Source organism: Protopterus annectens, chromosome 10.part0, assembly GCF_019279795.1.
Source record: "Protopterus annectens isolate FY-2018-M chromosome 10.part0, PAN1.0, whole genome shotgun sequence".
Classification (NCBI taxonomy): Eukaryota; Metazoa; Chordata; order Ceratodontiformes; family Protopteridae; genus Protopterus; species Protopterus annectens.
In genome coordinates, this window is record NC_056744.1 from 30,180,515 (window position 1) to 30,207,943 (window position 27,429).

At 40.9% G+C, this 27,429-nt stretch overlaps 1 protein-coding gene across 1 annotated transcript in view; it reads left to right on the top strand.

Moving 5' to 3' along the window:
* LOC122812920 (medium-chain acyl-CoA ligase ACSF2, mitochondrial-like) overlaps positions 1 to 27,429 on the top strand; it is a 910,993-nt gene that overhangs the window by 528,519 nt on the left and 355,045 nt on the right. Inside the window, exon 8 of the mRNA XM_044084978.1 lies at positions 5,862 to 6,010. Coding sequence (XP_043940913.1) covers positions 5,862 to 6,010 — 149 coding nt within the window. The remainder of the gene's footprint in view (positions 1 to 5,861; positions 6,011 to 27,429) is intronic.

Below are 27,429 nucleotides of genomic sequence, written 5' to 3' on the forward strand. Positions count from 1 at the left end.
TTATTATATATATATATATATATATAATGTGTGTATATATATATATATATATATATAATGTGTATATATATATATATGTATATGTATATATATATATATATATAAGATTAGTGCATAGGTAGTTGTGTATGTAAAGTTTAATGTAGGTTTGTAAGGTTGTTGGTGTGCTTTTTTGTGTGTTTTTTCGGAAAAGTTATTTGTTTTGTTGATTGTCGGGATTGTGGTTTGTCGGGCATGTGAAGTTTCGTGTTTTTGAACTTTCTGTTTGTCGTGTCGGTTATTTCGTTGTCTTTGTTTTGGCATGTCGGTGTTATCAAGTAGACCCATATATATAGATATATAGATATATATATATATATATATATAGATATATAGATATATATATATAGATATATAGATATATAGATATATATATAGATATGGCTCTACCTGAGATGGTCGACAGGCCATATGATCGACAATCATCTGGTCGACAGGCAATTTCGTCCCCCTCCCCAATGTTGTGCTACCCTGGAGTTGATATATATAGTTGGGGGGGGGAAAGTCCCCCACATAACATGCCTGTCGACCAAATGAGTGTCTATCATATGGCCTGTCTACCATCTCAGGTAGACCCATATATGACATAGATTATATATGGATGTCTATATACAAGACTTCGATTATATATGGATGTTTATGTATATATATATATATATATATGTGTGTGTGTGTATGTATGTCTATATGTATGTATAGTATATGATACATTTGCACACGTGTTTATTTTCATGTATGTATATATAGTCTGCTTCTGAGGTCAGCAGGTGTTGTCATCTACTTAATGGGCATTCTGCTTTTTTTTTTTCTAGTAAGAGTGGCAATGATTGATTCCTGTTTATTACACCTGTTATACTGACTGCCTTCTGTCATATAGTTTCAGAATTCTGATGATATGATGCACGGTCTTCCTGTTACCCTTATTGTGTTTTTTTTTTTTTTTTTGTTTTAGCAAATATAGGGGACCTATACAACTCCACTTTTTTTCTAAAGAATTCTCGCCATTCAAAATGGGAAGACAAAGGCTCAAAATCAGGGGCAGTTTTTAAATATTACACTAATTCTTTGAAAGTTTTAGAACAAGCACTGTGGTAGCATGCATTTTCATAAGTATGAAACTTATTGTTATATCACTGGTACAAAAGGTATGATACTCTAGTTTGTTGGAGAAGGTTGCAGATTCTATTCCCACATGGATATCGCACTCAGGGTATCATTCTTTGGATGAGGTATTGGACCAAGGCACCATCTGCTTGTGTTGATGGAAGCTCAGGTAGATGGAAAAGATTCCATGGCACCTATAACAAAAAAAAAAAAAAAATAGTAGGGTAAGTTCCCTGATGCCCTTGGCAAATTTTCACTAGTAGTATAAAAATACCACCTTGAATCTCCCCCTGAAAATATGCCACTAGCCTTGTGGGACAAACTAGTCAAGAAAGGATAAATAAAAGAAATAAACTGCAATGCCTGATGTATTTGATTGACTTATCCTTAATTATTTACTAGAATATGCATCATTTTACTAGGGACAGGATAGGGTAAAAATATGAGGCAAAAATCAGACATGTTGATATCCCACTAACGTTTTGACAGTTGAGGTATGGATGGGGATGATTACCTGCCACGACAAATTAAAACATTAAAAAGTAATACAGCTGCTTAACATTGCAGCTACCTATTTGCAGAGTGGATTGCCTCTGTGGGACCCCGTAGTACACTATGGATAACCAGGTTGACATAAGTATTTACTGCTTAAACAGTTGTCATTTCTTCAGTGTACAATAATTCTCTTCCTACTAGACTTAGAGGGACAAGTGTTTCTATAGGAGCAATTAGTTCAGTTTCCTAACGTTTATCTTTGGTAAAGGGTCTTGCTGTATAATGTTTGACTGCCAGAGTTCTCTGGGGTAGCAGCACATTTACATTTTTTGATTTATTGACAACAAACACAGATAATGAATTATTCACATTTTAAATGCAGACAGCAGATGTGGTCTATGCTAGAGCCAGCCATCTGTTAAGTCTGCCATGGGAGGGAGAACAGGTCAACCAGATAAATATGGGATTGACTGCTTAATAATGATGGAAGCATGAGAATAAGAGAAGACAGACTCTAAAAGAGTAATTATTTGAAATAAAGAAAGATATTAAATTTTATCCTTAAATTAAAGGAAATTGCCCTTGCTGTCCCCATTGAGAAAAACAGTGGTCAGGGTAAGTTGAATTGTTTGAGAGGTAATGAGTTACGAACCTAGTAATGCTGCTAATTTAGTGTGGGTGAGAGGCTCAGAAGGGGGAAACAAATTGGAGTGGAATACTGTTAAATTGTACTGTGCTGTGCTACTGCTGAGTGCTGAATTTGTTTTTTTGAAACCCTAAACTTAATCCTGGACCGCACCAACTTCCAAACGAACTGTGCATCATTCAGAGATGACATTGCTGGTGATACTGACATTTATGAGGCCCACCCAGCAAGTACCAGGCCCTAGATAGCCCTGTGTACCATTGTCTCAAAGTGCAGAACTGCGGTTAAATATCAATGTTTCACCAAATACTTTAAAATCACCAACATGTTTGTGTGATGGCCAAACATCAGCCAAAGTATCTTAAATTGGCTCTACCTGCCAACATCGAGAAGCCCACAAGATGAATCCATTGAAACCTCACTTCAGCGAATGACTGGATCGTCAGATCTATTCCTACAGTAAGTAACTTGTTGGCCAACAAGGTGGACTTTTCCCTTTTCCCAACTGCATCTTAGAGTTGGTTTATGTAGTTGGGGGGGGGGGTTGGAATATTTAGTTTTGGGGGGTGGAGGACGTAGTCTCCTACCTTGGGTGTATTGGGGACAGTTTCATTTTCATTAGTTGTGGAATGAGTGGTTACTTACCCTGGGAATAGATTTGACAATCCAGTCATTCGCTAAAGTGAGGTTTTAATGCTTTCGTCTCAGTGATTTGGTGTTCAATATTCTGGGCTTTCAATGATTTGAAGTAGATCCGTCATAAATCTAATGTCAGTGTGTCATTTCTTTATTATGCACAAACTATCCCAGAGATGAGTCACTATTGTCAACAGTGTTGCAAGGTCCTTTGCATAAGATAGCTGCTTACGTGTGCAAGTTTGAAGACAAAAACTGCCTTGTGATTGTGCACCGTTACTCTTTTGACATACAGATAATCCACGTATGAACCACAACTGGAAAACAAACAAAAAAAAAAAAGTCAGATTGAAGACTGTTCTCTGGATATGGTCCACCTATTGAACTGGTTAAAGGCAATTATATACAGTTTGTCTGAGAATCTCAACAGTTTGTCAGTGACTATGGTTTTACCAATAATGCTTCAAGTCCTCACTATCTGCAGTCAAATAGTGAATCTGAAAGAGCAGTACAGACTGCAGAAAAAGCTGTTAAGACAGAAAACTGGTTAAAATGAATTCCCGAACATTTGGAGAGGTGGCAGAACAGTGAATTGTCATTCACATAAGAAGTAATAGATGAGTGGAAGGAATGGAGTTAATGTAGAGAGAGATTAGGCTAGATCCCATAATGAAGCCTTGAGGCCTTCCATACTTGAATGTGTACCATCTTCTGTTAGATTTAGCACACATGGTAAATGTGTTGTGATAAAAGCTTCAGCATTAGTTAAAAAAGAAAACTGCAAATGGGCAGGGAAATTATCATTGACACTTCTATCACTCGGACGCAATGGTATTTTTTTCAGAAACACACATCAGTTCACTTTATTAATAAAAGCAAATTTGACACCATGAATAAGCTAATTGAAAGCTATCTAGGCAATGTGTTGCATGAAAGTAGGCATACTTTAATGCCATTACTAAAATATGTCTGTTAAGAATGAATTTCAACAATAAGATCCGGTCCATATTATGGAATAAAGATGAAAATAGGACTGATGTTTGGGAAATGGTTAAACAACTGGATATTTAAAAGGTCCTTGTTTTGTCCAACTTGATTTTTCACAATGTGTATTCTCTTATTGGCTCTCATCCATATCCTTTTGCCTGCCAAGAGTGCTGCTAAATATATGAAATTTGGTTCCTTTCATTTGGAAGCTTGGATACACTTGCAAAATGTTGGAAAAGCTGGTATTTTGTTGTACTTGTTCATTTAAAACACATCTGGAAAAAATATACATTTTTTGCAGTGTTAATGAAATGCTGTTTTAGTAGCAAATGGAAAGAGGCAAACAGTCTTCATCAAGAATAATGTTCATAAAACTTTTCAAAGCATTTTAAGCTAGCAAGTAGGCGTAAAGAAGTGATTTAGCAGCTGCCAATATCTAGAGGTTGGTATGTGAGGTATGCTTCTCAGACAATTCTCGTATTAGATGCTTTCGGGCTGGTTACTGAATGCCATAGTATGCATATTAAATAAATCAAAATATCGGAGCAGCTATGGCAGAATGTTAACCAGTTCAAGGCAGCTTTGCTGAACAATTCCAGATAATCCACACATATTTCTTCCAATGCGAAATCACTTTATTACAAATAAAAGCAGGTAGGTAAGTGCTTTCACAAACCTCCATTTGCTTCATCAGACCATGATTCAGCGCAAACAGCACCACCTTTTATATACATACAATTAAAAAAATTTCAAACTGACAAATCACAACTGACCATACTTATAAAGCACTTCCCAGATATCCAAGCCCTATAAAAGCCCATCTAAAAGTACCGTTCAACAAATTAAAATTGCTGAAACTATATAAAAGTATACAAAACAGAAATAAAATGTATAAAAATATCTGTATAAGTATATAATACAACATATATCTAACAAATAACTAAATACATCAAGCAGAATTATTTAAGCAACCTCCTGTTCCTAAGCTTAGAAGTAATAGATGGTCATTCAAACCTTGTCCTATGTGTGCCCCTAGTTTTATAATCCAGGTAAGTTCTTTTTTTTTCCGTTTTAGAGCCAACATCTTCCATAACCAGCTCCAAAACATTGAATCTAACCTGATGTTCTGTCCCAGAAGCTAAAGTGTGTTTAGCAACAGCACTGTAATTCTGTCCCCTTTTTAAACCGTACATATGATCCTTGATGCACTCTTAGTCTCCTATTGGTTTTACCCACAGAGAATGTTTAACATTCTGCCATAGCTGCTCCGATATTTGGATTTATTTACTTCTGTTTGTATCACTGGGTGGCAGTTGGGACTTTGAGGTTTGTGTTCTGTAATAGTATGCATATTAATAACTTTACTGCTTGATAAATTGGTTTTCTTTTTCTGATCGTGTTTTGTTGTATATTCTGCATAAACAAAATTAAAAGTAAAAAAAAAGGATAAATGAGAATTTAAACATTTTAAGGTGTTTTTCTACAGATGAGAATGACCAAAAATAAGTATACTCTAAAACTGGAATTAACTTGACTCTTGAATTGTAGGAAATTGGCATTTTACTAACTGTATAAAACTGAAAGGTGTAAATCACCCATGTAGACTAATTCTGTTGTCTTTGCATAAGTGATACTGGATGCTATAGACGTCTTTGATTTTTATGAATTTATTTTTCTGAAAACTCTAGGAACTTTGTAGAAGCCCAAAGAAATGGCATACAATTGGGTTTTTCTACTACTATTGCTATGGAGAATTTAAAGAGGAGCATTTTAAGATGAACATTTGATATTAGGGATGTATTAAGGTACTTAATTCTGTTTCCTGTCCATAATTGGACTGGTATGCCTTTACCTCTGTAGAACTGCATTGTGATGTATTTTGTTGATTTCTGATGGTCAGAAATATGCTTATAGTGTCAGAAATATGCTTATAGTGTCTTATTGTTCTCCCCAGAACCTGCGGATCTGCTTGCCGGTACCTCTGTATCACTGCTTTGGAGCTGTGGGTGGTGGCATAGTTATATCTGTGTTTGCTGGAACTCTAGTGTTCCCATCACCATCATTTGAAGGCAAGGCAACACTGGAAGCTGTAGAGAAGGAGAAGTGAGTACCTTTCAGTTGTAACAGTGTCAATGTGTATCTGGTTGACGGGCTCCTGCTAGTGAACCCCACATGTTTTCCTATCTTTTTCAGCACAAAAGACTTGAAAGGCTTGGGGTTATACTACAGCATATAAATGGTTTTCAAGCCAAGCTTTCTGTCCTAGCTGATAACTGTTATGCCAGTCTGCTTTTTTGAGATTGTGTGTATGTCTATGCAGGAACACTACAATCTGACATGTCTCATTTTTGTTGATAGTTAAATTGCCATGTTTCCTCAAGCAGATAGATATCTGAAATGTTGACCGCAATACATCAGCTATGGTAATGTCCATAATTGCACTGAATGGTAAATGCAATGTTGGGTTATTCTGAACAGAGGGTAAAAGTGTGTGGATTCCTTTTTGCATTCATAACTCAATGGGACTTCTGTATGCTGGTTCGATATTGAGCTTATCTTTTAGAGCCGAGCACGGTTTCCCATCAGTTCAGCTGATGTGACCCTTCTTTAATGTCTTCATGTACTGCATATAAGTGATGTTTAGCCCTGTAATTTTTTTCTTCCTTGCCATATTGATAAATGATGGAAGAAAGTGCTCACCAGAAGTATTTACTACATCAGACCAGGCCTGCTACTCAACAGTGAGCAGCTAAGTATCCAATTGGAGAATCTGCTTTCATTCTTGATATTGCTAACCTATGTAGTGATCTTTGCTAGAATACTTGCTATTTTGTGGTATTTAGGGCTTGCAGGTAGCAAACATCATACACAGCTGTAAGGCATGTCTGACCCAGAAACAATGAACAAAGTGCGTGTCTAGACACCAAATCCCCTCACAAGCACTTCAACTGGTGTTGAATTGCTAGGCTTAGGGCACAACATTAATTGTGGCATTTTCCAGAGCTTCTGTCCCAAGTCTAAGAGAATGTAGGAGTCTGTGCAGATATATCAAACCAATTGAAAACTTCTGATTTTGTTAGGCTGTGATCACCCACTGTAGGATCACAAACATTTACATTTTATCCCTATTTCTGTAAATGCCTGATCAAAATCCTAAAAGTATATGCAGGAGGTACTGATGTAAGCCTGCACTGTAAACAGACTGGGCTAGTCTGTCAATGAGCAGAAATCTGTTTGTTACCCACAAAAGTGATTTTATCTGAGGAGCCCTGCTGAACTATACAAGTGAGGTGTACATTTTGTACCACAAAGCATGGCCTGTAATTGCCATCTTCAAGGACTTGGCAGAAAAACATGTGCTGACAGACATGCACTTCCTAAGTATCCTGGGCCATGTGGCTTCTACCTTTCTGATGTCTTTGACAGGCAGACTGCATGTGAGGAAAATCCCAATGGTTCCTAAGGAATTGTTGGGGTCACTATTCAGTCGCTCGAGTTTCCCAACCCCGTGTATCCATTCATTAAAGAACTGAGGTGGGTGGGTATAACTGCATAAAAATGAAGGTGTGCCCTTCAGACAGCCTGCAACCAGAATCTGACAACAGATGCTTTGGCGGTAGCTTATGGGCCATACTCTATATTTCAAATTACAAGGCACATGGAACTCCAGAAAAAAGAGATGCACTAACATCAAAAGTGATGTTTGTCATCGAGGCTCTCAAAACTTTCAAGATAATATGGGTACCAAGGGCTTTGGATGTTAATACTAATAGCATCACACTGATGTGGTACATAAACAGGGGGAAAAGACCCCTACCATCCCTGCTGTCTAGGTATGTAGGCTTGTTTGCAGGCAGAGAGAGAGAGACCCCCAATGCTCCTGAAAGCCACATGTATATATCCATGTAGGAAAATGTCAGGGCAGTGTAGCTAACCAGAATTTCTGTGGATCCTCCAGAATGGATACCAAAACAGATGGGATGCTCCAGCAATAGACTTGCTTCTCTGAGCAGTTGGTTACTGAGAAAATTCTGCTCCAGAATAGGACAAAAGCAAGACTGGGCAGCTAATGCGTTCTTCCTGAAGTAGGCAAGCTATGTCTGTGTGTGCTTTCTGTCCTACACCCTTTGCTCCCCAGGATAATGCCAACACTGAAAGAGAGGAGGGGATCCAGAAAAGATTACTTTCTGGACCAGGCAGCATTGAGTCTTCAACATTCTGCTATGGCAAGAGGAATTCCCTTCCTGCAGCCACAGTATGTGACCCTTCTGACAAAGTACACTGGGAGGCATTTCATTGAACCTTGCAGCTTGAAGGATATCATCTTATTACTTTCTGTTCACCTTTACTCTAAGAACATGCTAATTGTAGTGAGGGAAGGTAGAAGACCAAGAAAACCATGTATAAAAAAGTGGAAAGGATTTTTCCCTGTGGTATCAAAGGAGGAATGAGCACTAAAAGCAGGTCATGTGCATATGGTCTTCAGTGTAACTTTTTGCTGCAAAGTTAGCTTATACTTCTCTAAGTTTCACCTTTTAGTAATATCCACCTGCCTCTAGACCCTCAAACTAGCATGGAGACCCCACCAGTCAAACACTTCTTAAGGGGTATCCTGCATCTATGCCTCCCCCATAGGAGAAATAGAACATCTGCTGGGACTTTGCATTGGCAAAACTAACTTTACCTCTATTTGAAACTGGCTGCTTCTGTACCCTTAAATTTCCTGATCTTCAAAAGTGGACTTTTCTTCAGTGTGGCTACTTCAGCTACAAGAGTCTCATAACTTTAGGCTTGATGTGCAAAGAGCTGTACCTGATATACTGTAAGGATCAGGTTTCTCTGTACATTAATGCTTGTTTCATGCCAAAAGTAATTTCTGAAGTGGTTCTGAATCAACTTCATAATTCTCAGACTAAAGGAGATATTGTTTAGCGCTCCTTAGATGTACATGGACAAACCAAGGTACTACCTGGATAGGACAAAGGATAGCATGAAATCCAGATTAGCACTCTTTCTCCTTTGCAGTGAAAAAGACAAGCCCTTCCAGAGAACCAAGTATGTAATTTCCAAATGAGCAGCACAATGTATTAACTTGTGTTATAAAGATCATGGACAAAATATAGCAATGGGAACTGTTTTTCAGGAAGTATAGCGGCTACAGCTGCCCATCTTAAAGCTGTTAATGCCCATGTCATCATATTGACAGCCAGTAGTACTGTAATCTGTTTACACCTTCACAGAACATTCTAGATTGAACAGGTTCTAGGGTTAAGGCTTTCTTTCTCTGCATTGCTCCACCCTACAGTAAGCCACCATCCCTGCATATTATCTCAGCTGTCAGTCTTGCCTTTGGTTATGACTGCAGCAGCAGTTCCAGTGAAAACCCTAGTGAAGTCCTGTAGACAATTCACCATAATAGTAGATGTATGGTCACTATTGGAGTCCTGTTTCCCCCTCAACTCCCCCCTCTATTCATTATGTGGGTTTAGGAACAGGGGTGACTACTCTTTCCCTTCCACTCACCCTTTTTTTCTTTAGCCATCTTGTTGGTACCATCCTTTCCCCTTGTTAAGTACTTCAGTAAGCTTTAGATTCTCCATGTCTCTGACCATACCCCTGGTCTCAGTATTGTGGATTGAGATTCAGGCTCAGTACTGTCCTGAGACTAGGAAAAAGTAAAGATGGTATGGGCTTGCATCCCATCTACGCGGGTATGTTGGGGATACCTGAGGCACAGTGACTTCAGCCTGGCTGAGGGGAAAAGGTTGCCTAACTTTGGAACTAAAGACAGAAGTCAGACTAGGCACGCAGCAAAGATTTTGTTTGACTGCATTAGTGGCTATAATTGAACACTGCCATTATGGTGCGTTTACTACACTACTGCACCTTAATGTTTTCCCTTTTATCTCAGACTGTTTAATGCTATTGGCTGTATGTTATAAAATCTGGGGTATGAGGGTTAAAGCTCTTGCATAAGGTGGTGTATCAGTGTGAAGCTCTCTCTCATCCCCAGACGTGACATACTTTTAAGTTTGTGATGTCTTTCATTTATTACTGTTGCAGTATTCCTGCATGTATGTCGTGTGGCACAAAAACAAGTGGAGTGGAACAAAGTTCTACCGTCTTTGCAGACTGGCCCTCCTTGCATGGGATTTTGCTGTCTGCCATTATTTAACACTCCAGACAGTCTATATTCCATCAAAGCACAATCTGGTGTCCAAAACTTGAGCAGGTCCAGGACATCATCATTAATCCCTTCCCCCACCCCATTTTCTGCATTGGGTCGGGGTGCTGTGTGAACTTTCTCCATCTCTTGCTATTCAGTGCTGCTTTGCTGCCTTCTTTGACTCTCACATAGTCCATCCACCACTTTGCTGGTTGCCCATGCTTCCTGTTGCCTTCTTCCTGTCTGTCCCAAATCTTCACCAGATTATCTTCTGATTTTCTGCACCTATGCTTTAACCACCACAATCTGTTTGACTTTTTCTGCAAATGGATCCTGTCTGGATTCTGCTCTTATGTCCTTATTCTTTCAACAGTCCCACAGTGTGCATCCTACCACCAATCTCAGGCACTTAATTTCCATCACTTCTAGCTTCCTCAACTGTTCTGCCTTATCTGCCCAGGTTTCTGTACCATACAGTATTACTTAGTAGCACCACTGTTTTGTACACCTTACCTTTCAGCTTCTTTGGAATTCTGTCATATACACTACACCTAATACTCTGTACCAGTTTGCTGTAGCCCTTCTGATTCTAGATTTGACATCCTCATTCAGACTTCCCTTCTCCTTAACTACCCCTCCCAGATATTTGAAGCTGTTAACATGCTCCACTATTTTCCCTTCTATCTCCGTTCTCAGCTTCTTCTGATTTGCCCATTTGCTGCTATTACAATAGTCTTGCCTATAGTCACTTTCCTCCCACATACCTTCAATTTTGCATTTCATTCCGCTATCCTTTGCTGCAGGACAGATCCTCAGAACTGAATGCTTAACAGAGATGTCTTTCTAGACATTCTCCATCAGTAGGATATTCTTCAAGTAGATCTCTTTGACTCCCCTCAGAACTGACAGCTTCCCAAGTTCTATAGTTCCATGACCTCTTACTTGAAAAGTAGACACCATGACTTTTTCTTGGAAATGGACATTCCTGTATGCTTATATCCCTCTTCCTCTGTTGCCAAAAGCCTTATACAAAATAATGTGGGTTAGAGACACAATATTGTTGGTGACTCCCTTTTATCCCAGGAAGCACCAGGTTTTCTTTCTTTTTCACCTGGTCAGAGACCATCATCACAAGTTATCTCACAGAATGGATCTTCTGACACAGGACAGGGGCTCTCATAATCATTTTCAACTTTTCATCCCACAGTTGACTATCTTGTTGATGGGGTTTTGATTCCTTTTAAGCACCAGTTTTCTGAGGATGTGCTTGAGTTTTGCAGGAGGCCAGAAGATCCACTACTAGAAAATCTTCTGTGGCAAAGTGGAAGAGAGGCAATTTGTGGCACCAAAATGAAGAGGACCATCTTGGTGGGTATTCTTACTGTTTCTTATTTGTGTTGCTCAATCTTAGTCTGGCTGCTAAGTATTGAGGAGATGGCGCTCATACGTCACTTATGTACCTTGTGCATCAGATGTAGGACTTCTGACACATGTTTGGAAGGGCCCAAGGCTTTGGCATGTTGGCTGGATGTAGAGCTGTCTTTGGCAGGATACATCTTTTGCAAGGAATTCTGCATCAGTGAAAAGTAAGACATGCGCTGTTTTGGTTAAGTTCTTGCATAACTATCCTTTCTTTTGGACAGCTTTTCGGAATTGTTATTCTGAATGATACACACACATATATAAAATTGATCTGTGTGTGTGTGTATTTGTGTGTGTAATATATGTGAATGTACGAGTTGCATTGATTTTTTGTTGAATGTGTGTCGTTATAATGGATTTGTGCATGTGTGTGTGTGAGTTATGGGGTGAGAGTCTTCCACCAGTGTTAGTGGGTTAGACAAAGGGCTAGGTAGGTGTATGTGTGTTTCTTTGAGTTTTAGGTTTACATGTATTGTTCTAGGTGTGTGTGTACGTTAATGTATGTGTGTCTAAGATGTCTTGTATACTGGTAGTGCTATGGGGAATGTTTTTTGTAAGGTAAGGTACATGGTTGGAAACGGGGGCAGAGTTAGCACATATTAGTAATGTGGAGCAGAGAAGGCTTGACTGTGATATTACCCCTATTCATTCTTGTCTCCATTCATAGTGTATGAATTGCTTGCTTGTGTGTCTGTTCCAACATTATCAGCATACTCCAGAGTTAAGAACAGATAAGTATCCTGTTGGGGAAAACAAGTTTTTTATTCTGCCTTTTTTCAGATTATCATACTATATTTCTTTAGAGAAGTATCAGACAACCATTTAAGAATATAAGGTGCGATTGCTTTGAAAAGATAAAATTGAGTTTGCATATAAAAGGCAAATTCTATGTGTATCCTAGCCAATGTGCATTTTGCCTAGGTGAAGTAAATGATGGCAAAATGCATTGGATATTTACCTAAAAACATGCTGCCTTCTCATATGAAGACAAAAGGAAGCTTGAAATCTTGACCTGTAATGCTACCATGGCATCTAATAGCACATCCCCTACCTTGGAAATCCCCACCTTAAGCAATAATAATGAAGCATCCGTAGGATAAAGTAAGGTGATCCAGGGATACAACAGATGAGTGCACTTCTCGAAAAGTAGTTGTGTTGTCTCCATACACAGTGCAGTGTTGAAGACTAGAAGAAAAGATAGAGGTAATGAATAACTAATACTGTCCCTTAGAAAGAAATATGGAGTTATGTATTGGATATTTTAATTCCTTCCTTCCAGTACAGCTCTTTTGAGTGTGTAACTTTAACTCCCAGTGGGTGTGACTTGAGCCTCTAAAAAATGAAGTTATTACCTTACAGTTCAAACAGTCATTGACAGAGGTCAAATATCAATACATTTGTGTTTACCATTGTGTATGCTTTAAGATAAAATAGCATGTAGCATAGTTTTGGAATTATTAATGCAAATATGAACAAGCAATATTTGACGCCCAGAGGCACAGTAGGAGTTAACTGCCAACACAGCTGAAGACTCTTCCAGCTGTAATGAGTTAACTTGATGTGCTCTGCGTAAACTATTGGAGGTAATTATAAAAATGTTAAGAGATAATAGAAGTAACGGACAAATGACTGTGTGGTGCATAAGCAACGGGGGATACTGTAATATACCACATGCAGTCTGGCTGTGGCTCCTTGAAGAAATAGCTCTTCAGTCTCAAATGTTGCAGAAGGCAGCCTATGTTCCATCTCAACTGAACTCAGTGGTAGACCTGTTGAATAGATCACCTGCAGATCCCTGTGAGTAGATTCTGTAAAGAGATGTGTTTGGACAGATTGTTCACAGGTGTGCTGTTCCAGAGGTAGACCTGTTTGCTTCTTAACACAAGCAGCAGCTGAGGAAGTTCTACTTCAGAGTACCACACACAGACATGTGGGTAGTAGATGCTTTCTTTGAATGGACAGGTCTCTCACTATGCATTCCCTTTAGTTCCACTTCTGTGCAGGATTATCCATAAGGTAAGGTAAGTGGGGTCCAGGGATGTTTTTTTTTCACCCTTTTGGACCAGGTAGCACTAGTTCTTCCTGGCTCTCTACTGAAATTTTGGCAGTAGAAATGTTGAATGCTGACTGTAAAGGAAAAGACTGAAAACACAGGAAAAAAATTAATCTTGAAAATTTTTTCTCCTTAAAATTTTTTTGCAGGGGCAACCCCCCCCCCCCCCGGACTTGTATATACAAACTCTGAGATTGCCATACCTTGGAGAAAAGTGAATATTCTGAGAATTAGCATTTTGGACTTAGTATAAGCAAGTCATTTTTTCAGCCATTTAGCGGAGTCCCAACATTCCAAATGGTTACTATTCCTTCTCAAGCAGATGTCCAGGGTGAACCTCTCATGTTGCCCATGCACCTAGACTGCCTAACTCCGAGTTAGAATTCGGGAGCCTTCATGCACTCCAACTTGAGTACTCTACAGTTCACTGCATGGAAAACGTAATCCTAATGTCCTTGGGTACTAGTTTACTGAGGGCAAGTTGAGTTGTCATTAAGGGGACCATGAAGCCTGTTACTGGGAAGTCTTAACCTACCAAGAAGTCTTGCCTGGCTGAATAGAAAAGAATTTTGATCTGGTGTGTGTTGTCTTGCAATGCCTTTTTGAGCTGGTTGAGGTTTGACTTGTACCTCGCTGAAGGCATACCTTTCAACCATCTTAACCTGCATATCAGAGGATCGTCCCTTTTTCTTTCTTTTTACAGCTTAAATGTTCCCTTAAAGGAACACCAGAACTTTGTCCTGGAAAAGCATATACAGTCTCATCCTGAACCTGCTGCTTCTGTAGCATGAAATTCTTGACTATGAAAAAAATTTAGTGAGTTTATCTATAATTCCAGAGTGGGGGATGGTGTTGAAAGCCTTGGAGAGATGCAGATAGGCTGTGTGTAATCTTACCCTCCTCTACAGCTTTGGTGACCCCGCTTCAAAGAAGTCTATCAGGTTTAGGAGACCTAATCTGCCTTTTACAAACCCGAACTGGGTAGGGTCCAGAGTTTGGAGATTACCATTGTCATTGTTTATAAGTTCCATGATGATACGCTCCATAGCCTTGCAGACCAGGCTCGTCAGGCTAATGGGGCGGTAGTTCCCAGGGTCCGTGGTGGCTCCCCCTTTGTGGAATTGGTTAACTGTTGCTGTATACCATTCAGTGGGCACAAAGCCTGAGGTGAGGCTATGATTGAACATGGTACTTAGGTGGGGTGCCAGTTCGTTCTGTAGTCCATGTGGAACGCAGCCTGGGATGTTGTCAGGTCCCATGGATGCTGTATTCTTGGCTTTGGGGAGAGTTTTTTTTTACCTGTGCAGCCGTGATTACAGGTACTTTGCATTCTTCCGGTATAGAGATGGGCTCTTTAGGGGATGAGAGGAAGGTAAAGTTAGCACTGAACCTGTCTGCCAGAATGTTGGCAATATCAGTTGGTTCTGTATATTTAGTGCCATTGTGCTGCAACTCTGAGCAGATCAGAGTGTTGCCATTGAGATTCCTGACATAGCTATAGAATGCTTTGTGGTTGTCTTTAGAATCAGTGGCGATTTTGTTTTCGTAACTAGCTTTGGAGGATTTTGAGGGCTCTCAGCTTCTTACTGAGGCTGACCACGGAGTTCCTCCAATCATGGGATTTTACTCTTTTTTTTTTTTTTTTTTTTTTTTTGGAACAATTTCTTTCTTCTGTTGTAGAGTTTGTTTATAGCAGGAGACCACCAGATTGGCTTCCTTTTTTTGGATGGTAGCATCTTGGTTCTGTTAGGGATTGCACGATCCATACACTCGTGTAAGTCCTTATAAAGTGCAGTTGTATAGGATTCAGCAGTCATATCTCTTGTTGCCCATCAGCATGGGTGTTGTGAAGTTTGCCACTTCTGTCTCGAGAAGCGTGAAGTTGACTTTGGAGAAATATTTTACGGTGGTTTCATAATGGGGGTGGGGCTGGGATGTGGATGTCTAGGGTGATTTGCTTGTGGTCGAATCTGACCAACGAGGAATTGACCTCTGGTGTGGAACACCGGTGCCTATGTTTGTAATGACCAGGTCTAGGATATTGCTGCCCCTGGTGGGGGTGTGGATAAGTTGATCCAAGGCATTGGAATTTATGAATTCCAGAAAACGTTGAGCACAAGAGTTGGTACATGAGTAGTTTTCCCAGTTAATGGTGGGGTAGTTGAAATCGCCCATTATTAGGGTGTTAGGTTGCACCCTAATATTTTCCAGTGTATCAAGAAATGAGGAGTGGGAATCCTGGGGCATGGTGGGGGATCTGTAGCAAGCTGCAGTTTGCATTGTGGTCTTGCCCAGAGTTAGTTGCACTTGGATAATCTCAGATGCATTATGTTGAGCAACTAGCCTGGAGGTGTGGATATCCTTAATGAATATGGACACACCTCCGCCTTTAGTGCTTCGGTCCAAGTTTGGTGGCTGAAAGGTGTGGTATGAATTATAGCCTGGTAATGCAGGGGTGCTCTCTGGAGCCTTGAACCAGGTCTGTGTCACTGCACAGATGTCGATGTTCTCCAATTTAAGGAGTGCCTCGAGTGAGTGCATTTTGAGGTTTAGACTTCTAGCATTGAGTAGCATTACCCTCTAATTTTGCTTGCGTGTACCTGTTATGGTGGTGAATTTGTCATTTGAATCTTGCCTAAAAAAGGCACTATAGGGGTGGCAAGAGCCTTAGCCAGTATCCAGAATCCCAAGGGCGACAGGTGCAGGCCATCTCTGGCAAAGCATCGTGGTTTGTTAGTCATGTCATCCCAGGCAGACAGATACTGGATCCCCTTAGAATGACACCAGAAGCTTAGCCAATTGTTGAAGTCGATCATTTTGTCCTTGTACTGTGGTATCATTCTGGGTGATGGCAGGATGCTACTCAGGGCTAGGGTCATACCTGCCTGGGCTACAAGATCAGAAAGCTCCTCCATGTCTCTCTTCATGTAGTCCAGGGAGGTACGTCTCAGGTCATTCACACCAACATGGACAATGACAGAGTCATATTTGTACTTGCTGTGGAGTGACCTGAGTGCATGCGTTATGTGGCGGATCCTGGCACCTGACAGGCATCTGACAGTGACTTTCTCCTTGTTTAGCCTGGTGAGTGGAACATCAGTGTGCCTGACTATAGAGTCACCTATGACTAGAGTGTTTGGTACGTTGTTATGCCTTATGCGCTGTGGTTGAGTGGCACACTGAGTTTGTGGGCTATGTGTCATTTGGGTTGTGTTGGGGGGCTGGAGGTTGCTTGCGTTTCTGCTTTGGAGGTCCCTGTTGCTTGGGTAGATTTTTTAGAGCCTCTACGAATGTAGGTGTGTGTTTTGTGTTTCTGTGTGTGTGTTTCGGTGGCATAGGTTTTGAGGGACTATGTGATGGGTGTGGTGTGGTGCAAGTGTTTACCTTCTCCTCTTGACGGTCTAGTCCAGTCTTTGGTGAAGAGAGCTTTGCTTCCAGTTTGGTTATATAAGTGCATCTCTCACAGGTTGTAGTGTTGGGTGGTAGGAGTAGAGGGTTTTCTGTGTACATGAGGCAATTGCTGCATAGTCCCAAGATGCCCAGATTCATCGGGTAGACAGGAGAAAACACCGGGAGCTGACACTTAGACATGCCTGGATAGGTGCTTATTTATGAAGTACTAAAAACTGTTTTTCTCTAGACAAGTGAGGAAAGTTGAGTGCTGTAGTAACTTGTAGCTTATTTAGTGCATACAATGAGTTCTGAACAAGTGCTGAGCTCAAAGAAACCGATTTGAGTGCTGAAACTAGAGAACTGGCTAGTTCTAAGAAACAAAATTAAGCTAGAAGGCTTCCCTCCTACACAGAAAGGCTTGGGGGCTCAGAAGCTTACAAACAGTCCTGGATACAGCAAATATGTATCCGGGCTAGACAACTTATAGGAAAGGCAGGAAATAAGCTTAGAATTTTTTTTTTATTTTTTATTTATTTTTTTTTTTTGTAAAGTGGAAAGGGGAAAGGAGGAGCAGAAACTAACTGGGTTGGCCTTCTCAAATGTTCTCCCTGGAATAGGTAGAATGAGGTAATGACACTAGACTGGGAGGAGTGTCCCAGATCAAATTTACAGTAGGGGTGGGCAACTGCAAAGCCACCAAGTATAAAAACAAGATACCAAGAGGGGGAGAGGGTGGGTTACAAAAATCAGAACAAACAAACCCAACCAGATGCTTAACAATTGTAGAATATTCTACTTAATACCTCACACAGTGAGTCAAATAAAAGTGCTTAAATAATTCAGAAATAAGCAAAAAACAGGATACTTAATGTTATATCTCAGATTCGTTAGCTCAGAGCACTTCCTCCGACTTCCTCCGATTAGCTCAGTGTGAAGTGGCAGAAACCGTCACAAGTAACAAAGTTGAAACCTGCCTTAGCCTTAGATCCATTCTGTCTGTTATAACAAAAGTAATCGGAGTTTTCCATCAACTGCACAGTAGAAATGCCTGTTTTCATTCAAAAGCAAGAGTGAGAGACTTCTATAATTATCGGATTCCCACAAGCAGCTGAGACAGACCATACCAAGCACATCAGAATTTAACCTGTTTGTGTCTTTTGCAGCTGAGAAGGACAATGTCCAAGTGGCGTGACCCATTCTGTCATTTTTTTATTGCTCCCAACATAAAGCTAAATTTGGTTGTGAATTTACACAGTATCAGAGGAAGGGCAGATACTATAATTTTCCTTACAGGTGTCCATTTTGTAGATTTCCACATGGTCCTCTCTATACCTTTTTTAAACATCACAGGCTTAAAGACGTTCTACAAACCTACCTCATCCAATCCTACCACTCCCTTTCTTGTGAGGTGTAACTGTGTTCCTTTTAGTATTACTACAACAGTGATCTAAAAGAATATAGTACCATTTATAAAATAACTTTATTTTGAAAGATATTCTGGTAGATCACTGTTACAGTACAGGTTTCACTTCTACTTTCCCCTTCATTTTATTAGGCACTCCAGGATGAACTAATTTCCTTCTTGTATTGTCTCTTTTTTCTCTTCCCCTTCACAGGGCTTCAGGTTTGTTTAGGTCTTGATAGAGTTGGAGAGCCCAGGTTTTCTTAATCTGTGAGCCAGAGGCCTATGGAAGATTAGCAAGATGGAGTAAAAAATGGCACAGGTAGTTTGCTTCATCCAAATGGGATACTATGGGCAGGTATTCATCCACCTTTGAGGGGGAAGGTTGTTGAGCTGTGGATATCATTTGTAGCAGAAGTCTCAGTAGCCATATCTACTGTAACAGTTATCTGATCGAAAATTTACGATTGCATTTATCCACTTTCTTGAAATAGTAATTAATGATTTTGCATAAATTGGCATTTGCCCATGGTTTTGCACTCTCAAACATATGGTACTTACAAAAAATAGATTATTACCCCTTAATAAAATTGTATTCATTTATCAAAATTAAAAGGGCTAGGTTGTATTCCACAAGTGGCTATGAATGAAGATTCACAGCCACTTGTGAAACACAACCTGGCTCCTTTAATTTATGATTTTTCACTTTTGAGCTACAAAGGAGAGTAAGGGTACAGCCAATGAGGAATAGCTGTGAGATAAGTCCCGGACATCTTGAGGTTACAGCAGGGCTCGTAACTCCATGCATGCTACTGCACATGTGTAGATTGCAGGTTCTGTTGGCTTAGTCTGCCTTAGATAAGGGGTACCTGAAGTGGCCTGAATAAAAGTGAAGGAAGTTGACATAGATGTGCTACGCTCACATGTGCGCACACACACACATGCATACAAATACATATATATCTTTATATTTACAGAATGGGCAAACTGTACATTGGCACCCTGATCGAAGAATGAACATCCTCCAAGTTATTAATGTACAAGTAATGCCTGCTGAAAAGAGTCCACCACTTCTTGGCAAAAAACCTAATTGCCACCATTATTTTATGTTCGCGAAGGAGTGCGTCTGCTTAGCGAGTGTAAAATTTGTTAAAAAAAAAAAGTGTGTATGTGTATTGACCTGTGTGTGTGTGTGTGAATGCATGCTTGCCCGCATGAAAGCGAGGTGTGTATGAGTGAGAGTGATCGAGCAACAGCAGCATAGAAGAGGTTTATGTACATCTCACCTCTTAGATCAACTTAACTGGATAAAACCTAAAATAAAGAGGGAACAAAGGCTGAAAACTGGAACATATTCCTCTTACAAAAAAAAGTAAGTAAATGACAGTTCCTTCAGTAATAGGACTTATGTTAGCATGCATCTTTCTGAAGTGTGTGTGTGTGTGTGTGTGTGTGTGTGTGTGTGTGTGTGTGTGTGAGACATAGTGAGATGATGGACCACTGGCAGCCATACCTCTCAACCTCTTACTGCCTGAAATCTGGACAAAGCCAAAAATTAATGGGGGGACAAAGGCCCAAAAATAGGGACAGATTTTAAATATTGCTCTTATAAACTTAGTAAGTTGCAGAATAGCAGGTTTTGTGTTAGCATGCATTTTCTGAATGAGATTAAGACTGAAACTCAAATGTATGTCAATATTTAGTGACTTCAATCCTTAGACATTTGCCAGAAAAAACACAAATTTTATGAGGAATAGACTAAAAATTTGAGGCAAAAATCTGGACATTCTGTGAAAATCTGTACAACTGAGAGGTTTGCTGGCAGCAGCAGATAAAAGGTTTGCGTACCCCTCAACTTTTTACCTCAAGAAATCTTGATAAACCCTGAAATAAAGAGGGAAGAAAGGCAGAAAAAATAGGGATAGAGTTTTAAAGGCCATACTTATAAAAATTACAAAGTTAAATCTCCTGATTTGTGTAGACATTTATTTTCTGAAGGAAATGAAGTCTGAAAGTCAAATGTATGTTATTTAGTGACTTCAAGCCCCAATGACTGGCAAGAAACTGCTCATTTTAGCAGTAAGGGACCAAGAGAGAAAAATCGCAAAAGACACAAAAGACGATCACAAGGCCTTCTTTAGCTATGTTAGAAACCTGGGTGGAAACTCCCAGATATGCTCAGAGTTAGTCCAAAATGGCACAAAATACACCAAACCCACTGACATTGCCAGCATTCTGGCAGACAGGTTCAGTGCAAATTCCCCCCCCCCCCCCCAAAAGGAGAAATAACTATCCCAGCAGAGTGTAGCCTCCCTAACATCTCAGATGCTCAGGTGAGAGCCGCCCTCTCTAAAGCTAAAAACACAGCATCAATGGGACCGGATGGTGTCCCGGGCTGTGTGCTACATGAACTCCAAGAGGAACTAAACCCACACATAAGGCTGCTGTTTAATCTTAGCCTTCCTACAGGATACGTACCCAAAGAGTGGCATACGGCAACAGTGGTCCCACTTCACAAAGGCGGTGCTTCTACGGACCCTGGAAATTACCGCCCCATAAGCTTGACGAGCCTGGTCTGCAAAGCTATGGAGAGGATCATTATGGAACTCATAAACAAAGACATTGGGGACCTACAGACATTGGATCCTACCCAATTTGGCTTTGTCAAGGGCAGATCCTGCCTTTTAAACTTGGTCGACTTTTTTGAAACAGTCACTAAGGCCATTGATGAGGGTAAGGCAGTTCACACAGCCTACCTTGACCTTGCAAAAGCCTTTGACACAATACCCCACTCGGGCATCATAGACCAACTCACCAGCTTAAATGTAAACCCATATTCACAAGATGGGTTGCAACCTGGCTCAAGGACAGAACCCACAGGGTCAGAGTTGCTGAAGCTATGTCAGACTCTAAGCCAGTCACAAGCGATGTCCCACAGGGCTCAGTCCTGGGACCCCTCTTGTTCGGCATTTATTTTTCTGAGGTACAGGCAAACATAGGAGGATTGTGGCTGACAAAGTTCGCAGATGACTGCAAACTGGGCGCCATAATTGATACTCCAGCGGACACAAACATCCTTCAGAGAGGCCTCATAGAAACGGATAATTGGTGCCAGAGCCATGGCCTTAAGCTGAATGCCAAAAAATGTATAGTCATACCCTTTGGGAAAAACAAGGTACCGACAAATTACCACATAGGTGGTAATCCATTAAGTACGGAAGAGGTAATCAGGGACCTAGGGACCCAGGTTGACAGTAACCTCTCATTTGACACTCACATTGCCAAAGTGGTTAGGAAGACCTTCTATATTGCCCACCTTATCATGAAGGGTTTCACATCTAGATCAAGAGAGGTCATTGTGCCCCTGTACTCTTCTCTTATCAGGCCAATGATTGAGTACAATGCCCCATTTGGGATGCATCTCGCCCGACACCTGCAGCAGTTGGAAAGACCCCAAAAGTTCCTCACCAAGAGGATAAAGGGTCTTAAACATATGTCATATGCTGCCCGACTGAAAAAAACTCCAGCTCTATTCAGTCGCATACCGCCTACTCAGAGGTGATCTGTGCCTGACGTACAAGGCCATGTCCAATCCTGAATTAATGAACATGCTCCACCTCAGAAAATCCAAATCCATTAGAGCCATGAGAACAAGTGACTTAAACCTCAACACAGAAATAAATAGGACGTGCTGGAGGGACAGATTCATAACCCAGAGACTCCCTACACTCTGGAACAGAATCCCAGTCCATGTTAGGCAGAGCCCCTCACTGACTCTATTCAAGAGAAATCTCGACGAGTGGATGGGAGATCGTAGGTTTACCCCGGGGGTCATCTCTGTGTCACTACTAGACAGAGGCGTAGTAAACTAAACCCTAAAAGGGCGTAGTATTCTCATCCTAAGGGGTGGTTTAAGCCACATACACTCTGGCTAGGCTTATAAATGCCCTAGGGCAGATAGCCTAGTACGAACCTATGAACCTAAAAAGTAAAGGAAATTTCTAGATATATATATTTTTAAATGGTATATTTTGGATGTAAAATACTTCCTCTACATTTACATATACTATAGCAACTTTGAAACATTAGGCAGAGGAACTATTTTACATCAAAAATATTGAAAAAAAAAAATATAACCAAAGAAGTCGAACACAACAATTTTACAGAGGCACATTCTCTAAACTCAATAATAACAGACAAGGCAGGGTGTGTGTTCCCTGGGCGGGCGTTAATTGCACATTATTACACACCCTGTCAGGCATTATTGCGTATATAAGATAGAGAAATATAAAGATATACACAGATAAATGCACACTTCTGTGTCTTGCAGCAGATTAAAATGTTTTTTACAAAATGTTTGAGACATGAAGTGTGACAGACTTGAAAATGGGAAAACACCATTTATATTCTGTTTTCAATGATTCATCACAAGTAGATGAATTTAGGCTTTAAAATGTCATTGGCCAATGTTAAAAACTGCTTACTACTGGTAGCAGAGTTTTTCAAAATGAAATTTTGTGACATTCTTCAGATCTTCTGTCAGCTGAAAGGCAGGATTTGCAGGGTGGTTACCCTTTAAACTGTTTTCTATGTTTTACTTCACTATATTTTTCACAGCAGTATTGTTAGAAAAATATGTATTAATATGTGTATGCTTAATGCCAAATTAATAATTAAGTGTTTTTAATATGCTTTTCATTCTATTTCTCATGCACTGTGATTTATATAAATTGAGTTTCATATGAGACTGAAAATATGCTTTACTAAAACTGCAGCATGCTTACTGAAACTTGCAGGTTGCCCTCTGACCTAGTAACTGCTAGCACAGCAATATTCTTGTTTATGCCTTGTGGAAATGTACTTGAGAAGCAGGTGTTCTGCTAGGTCAGAAGCATATGAATAGACAGTATACCATTTTATAAATGTAATGATTCTAGACAAACAGCCTTGTTCAGAGGATGGGAACCTCTGCAGCTGCAGTAGTTTAGAGATAAGGTAGACAAAGGATTATTAGAGAAATGAACTGCTAGCATCGTGTTCGATTTAGCTATAGTATCTTGAATGTAACACAAGTATCTAACTGAAAGTAACCAAGGCCATGTTGTTTTCCTCGGGAAGTTTCACATAAAAATTGTTTAAATCAGCAGAAAATCATGGGAAAGATGGTCAGCAGATGATGACCAAAAGGTGGTAATCCGTTACGTCAGCATGGTAGGACAGGATTAATTTGATAACCTATAAAAATGAATGCATTTCCTGTTTCTGGTTAGACAAACTCTGTATTAGCACGTTTTTGTCTCCTTGCTGCAAGATTAAAGTGCCTTAACCTGAACCTACCGTGTTTTGATCATTTTTAAAGTATATTTTTCCTTTGACAAGTATTTATTTTCAGTTTTAAATATGACATCAGGAATGCTATCAAAAATGTTATGGTTTTGACACCTTGTCAAAGTCCATATATGGGAATTCAATAGAGAAGCGCTTTCAACTCTTCAGGGGATAAATGTAAGCTGGCACCTTTCTTCTTGGCTATACTGACCTAACACTTGTTTTTATCATACAAATTTATGGCTGATGGGCTGAAGCCAGACATAAGTGGGTATACACACGTACACGCACACATGTGCACATATATGCATAGCTGTGGACAGTTATTTTTTTTATTTTATTACCCTCCGAATGACTCAAGTTGGGTGCTTGTGGATGAAAATGAACCTGACCAACATTGCTAATTGCTCAAGTTGAGCACTCATGTCTTTGCAGGAATACTGTGCATTCATCTGAAGTAAGTTGGAATACTTCATTGTAGTTAAAATTAAAATACATTACTATAGCCATTATTTGCATCACTCTTGTACATCCACGTTGTATGCGGTCAACAAAGTAACTATAAACTGCTTAGGTACAGGGTCTCTCACTGGATGAAAGTGACTGACCTTTTGGGCTGGGCGTTGTCTGCCCGTGACCCCTTGGGGCTGGGCGTTGTCTGCCCGTGACCCCTTGGGGCTGGGCGTTGTCTGCCCGTGACCCCTTGGGGCTGGGCGTTGTCTGCCCGTGACCCCTTGGGGCTGGGCGTTGTCTGCCCGTGACCCTTGGGGCTGGGCGTTGTCTGCCCGTGACCCTTGGGGCTGGGCGTTGTCTGCCCGTGACCCCTTGGGGCTGGGCGTTGTCTGCCCGTGACCCCTTGGGGCTGGGCGTTGTCTGCCCGTGACCCCTTGGGGCTGGGCGTTGTCTGCCCGTGACCCCTTGGGGCTGGGCGTTGTCTGCCCGTGACCCCTTGGGGCTGGGCGTTGTCTGCCCGTGACCCCTTGGGGCTGGGCGTTGTCTGCCCGTGACCCCTTGGGGCTGGGCGTTGTCTGCCCGTGACCCCTTGGGGCTGGGCGTTGTCTGCCCGTGACCCTTGGGGCTGGGCCTTGTGTGCCCGTGACCCCTTGGGGCTGGGCGTTGTCTGCCCGTGACGCCTTGGGGCTGGGCGTTGTCTGCCCGTGACCCTTGGGGCTGGGCGTTGTCTGCCCGTGACCCTTGGGGCTGGGCCTGGTCTGCCCGTGACCCCTTGGGACTGGGCGTTGTCTCCCCGTGACCCCTTGGGGCTGGGCGTTGTCTGCCCGTGACCCCTTGGCCTTGGGCGTTGTCTGCCGTGACCCCTTGGGGCTGGGCGTTGTCTGCCCGTGACCCCTTGCTGGGCGTTGTCTGCCCGTGACCCCTTGGGGCTGGGCGTTGTCTGCCCGTGACCCCTTGGGGCTGGGCGTTGTCTGCCCGTGACCCCTTGGGGCTGGGCGTTGTCTGCCCGTGACCCCTTGGGGCTGGGCGTTGTCTGCCCGTGACCCCTTGGGGCTGGGCGTTGTCTGCCCGTGACCCCTTGGGGCTGGGCGTTGTCTGCCCGTGACCCCTTGGGGCTGGGCGTTGTCTGCCCGTGACCCCTTGGGGCTGGGCGTTGTCTGCCCGTGACCCCTTGGGGCTGGGCGTTGTCTGCCCGTGACCCCTTGGGGCTGGGCGTTATATGAATACTTAGTGTTTGGTTGACACTAATTGTATTCAACTTTGTTTGGGTGGCATCCCACAATCCTGCTGGATATAAGAGCAGTTAGTTACTCTGTTAGCATGTATATTTTATGCTAATTTAGCTCTGAGATTTTTGGCTGGATATTCACAACTATAAAAGTCTTTGCCCAGATTTTCGATGTCTGTTAGTTGAACAGTGTACTTGTACTGGTAATTAAGCTTGCCTAAATCACGTATAAAATGTGAAATTTATAGGTGTACTTATGGAAACAAATGTGCCCCAAACAGCAAGTTTTTAATTATAAACTAGAGAAAACTTATAAAAAAAAATCCAATTTAACTAATTATTTTAAGAGATAATTACTGTATCTGTTGATCATGCTGGTCCTTATGGTTTTTCAAACAGCCAAGACCTTGTCCTTGGACAATATTGATGAGACTAATTATTGCAAAAAAAAGGTTTTCCTATGAGCCTGAGTTGTTTATTTAGCTTATTGTGATAGCTTTGAAGCATTCTGTGTTGGGAAGACCAATAGAATGCTTTCACAGAGGATTTATGAGCATGTGTGAGCAATAAAAAGATATGAACAATGTCTTGACTAAACATTCTTATTCACTTTTAAAATTATTTATTTTTTGTATTGGCTACGTTATTTGACACTTGTCGTGGAGGTGATCTCCACAGTATGTTAGAGTGTAAAGAATTACAGTGGAAAATTGCTCTTGATGCAGATAAACCTCCAGGACTAAATGCATTTAGTAATAACTGATGTAATTAGTGATGAGTGGTTGGTTAGATACACGTGGTTTGTACATAGATCTTTAATTGTGTCATCCTTCCTTAGGTTGATATGATGAAGTCCATGTAAGTTTCATTAAACAATGAAAGTGCTCAACTGTACGATTGATAGCACTTTTATTCTTGGTGTCCTCTGTGCTACTGGTTTTGTGGCATTTGGATGTTTTTCTAGAGAAAACTTTGCAGTATTAACGATTTACAATAATGCGTAAATGTTTTGGGTTTGTAATATTGTGGGAGTGTACCATTCCTAAGTCAGAGTATGATTACAGTTCACAAAATTAGTATTGTTTCAGTCTTGGATGTTTGCCAAGAATTAATTTTTGGCACCTGCACTGTATCCAGAATTGCCACCTCCTGCAGTATATATGGGGTTACATGTATTGATAGCATATTTAAGAAGGACTATAACTTTAATTGGCCTACTCTTACTGCTATAGTTTGTTTTAGAACCGATTCTGCTTACATTTCTTGGAAGTGGTAGAAGTTTAAAATTGTGGGTACATCTCCGATTTGCTAAGGCTGACTGCTTTGATGTGCAGTAAAAATACGGACATTTTAATATTGTTTATATGCATGACAGTTTGAACAGGATTTTTTCTAGTAATTTGAAAATACTGAGATTATTGGCTGGCTTCATAGCTATCTTTTTTTTTTTTTTTTTTATTATTGCATGCTTAGATGCACAGTTGAGAGGATCTTGACTGGAATCCTGAGAAATCACGGTTCCTAATCAGAACTGTATAGCTGTCCATACGCTGTTAGTATAATGAGAGATGCACCAAGTATCAGTTCAGTACACCACTCATTTTAATCTCACTATTTCAGTGAATAGCTGGTGCTTGGAGAGAGTGGGACAAGGTATAAGGCAGGGCATGCAGAGTACCAGCCTTTGTACCGTACAGAGATACGATGCTATTAGTGTTAGAAGGAAGGGTTGTGTAGTGCCTTGCAGGTTTATGCCAATGGGCTGATGAGGTAAGTGTGCACACTGTGGCAATCTGTGCACCATGTAGTGTAAGAGTGCTTTAGTGACTGGGGCATTTGCACTGCATGATTACTGGAAGCTAGCGAAGCAAGCCCAGTGTGCATGCATTGGAGTAAGAGGAGGATAGAGCAAGATGGAGAGCATATATATATATATATATATATATATATATATATATATATATATATATATATATAGTTAGTGCAGTATGCTGTATGGAAGGTATAGTGTGGAGTTCAGTCTGAATACCTGATCTGTGCTACCTATTCCTTCATTCAAGCTCCCATTTTCTTTTCT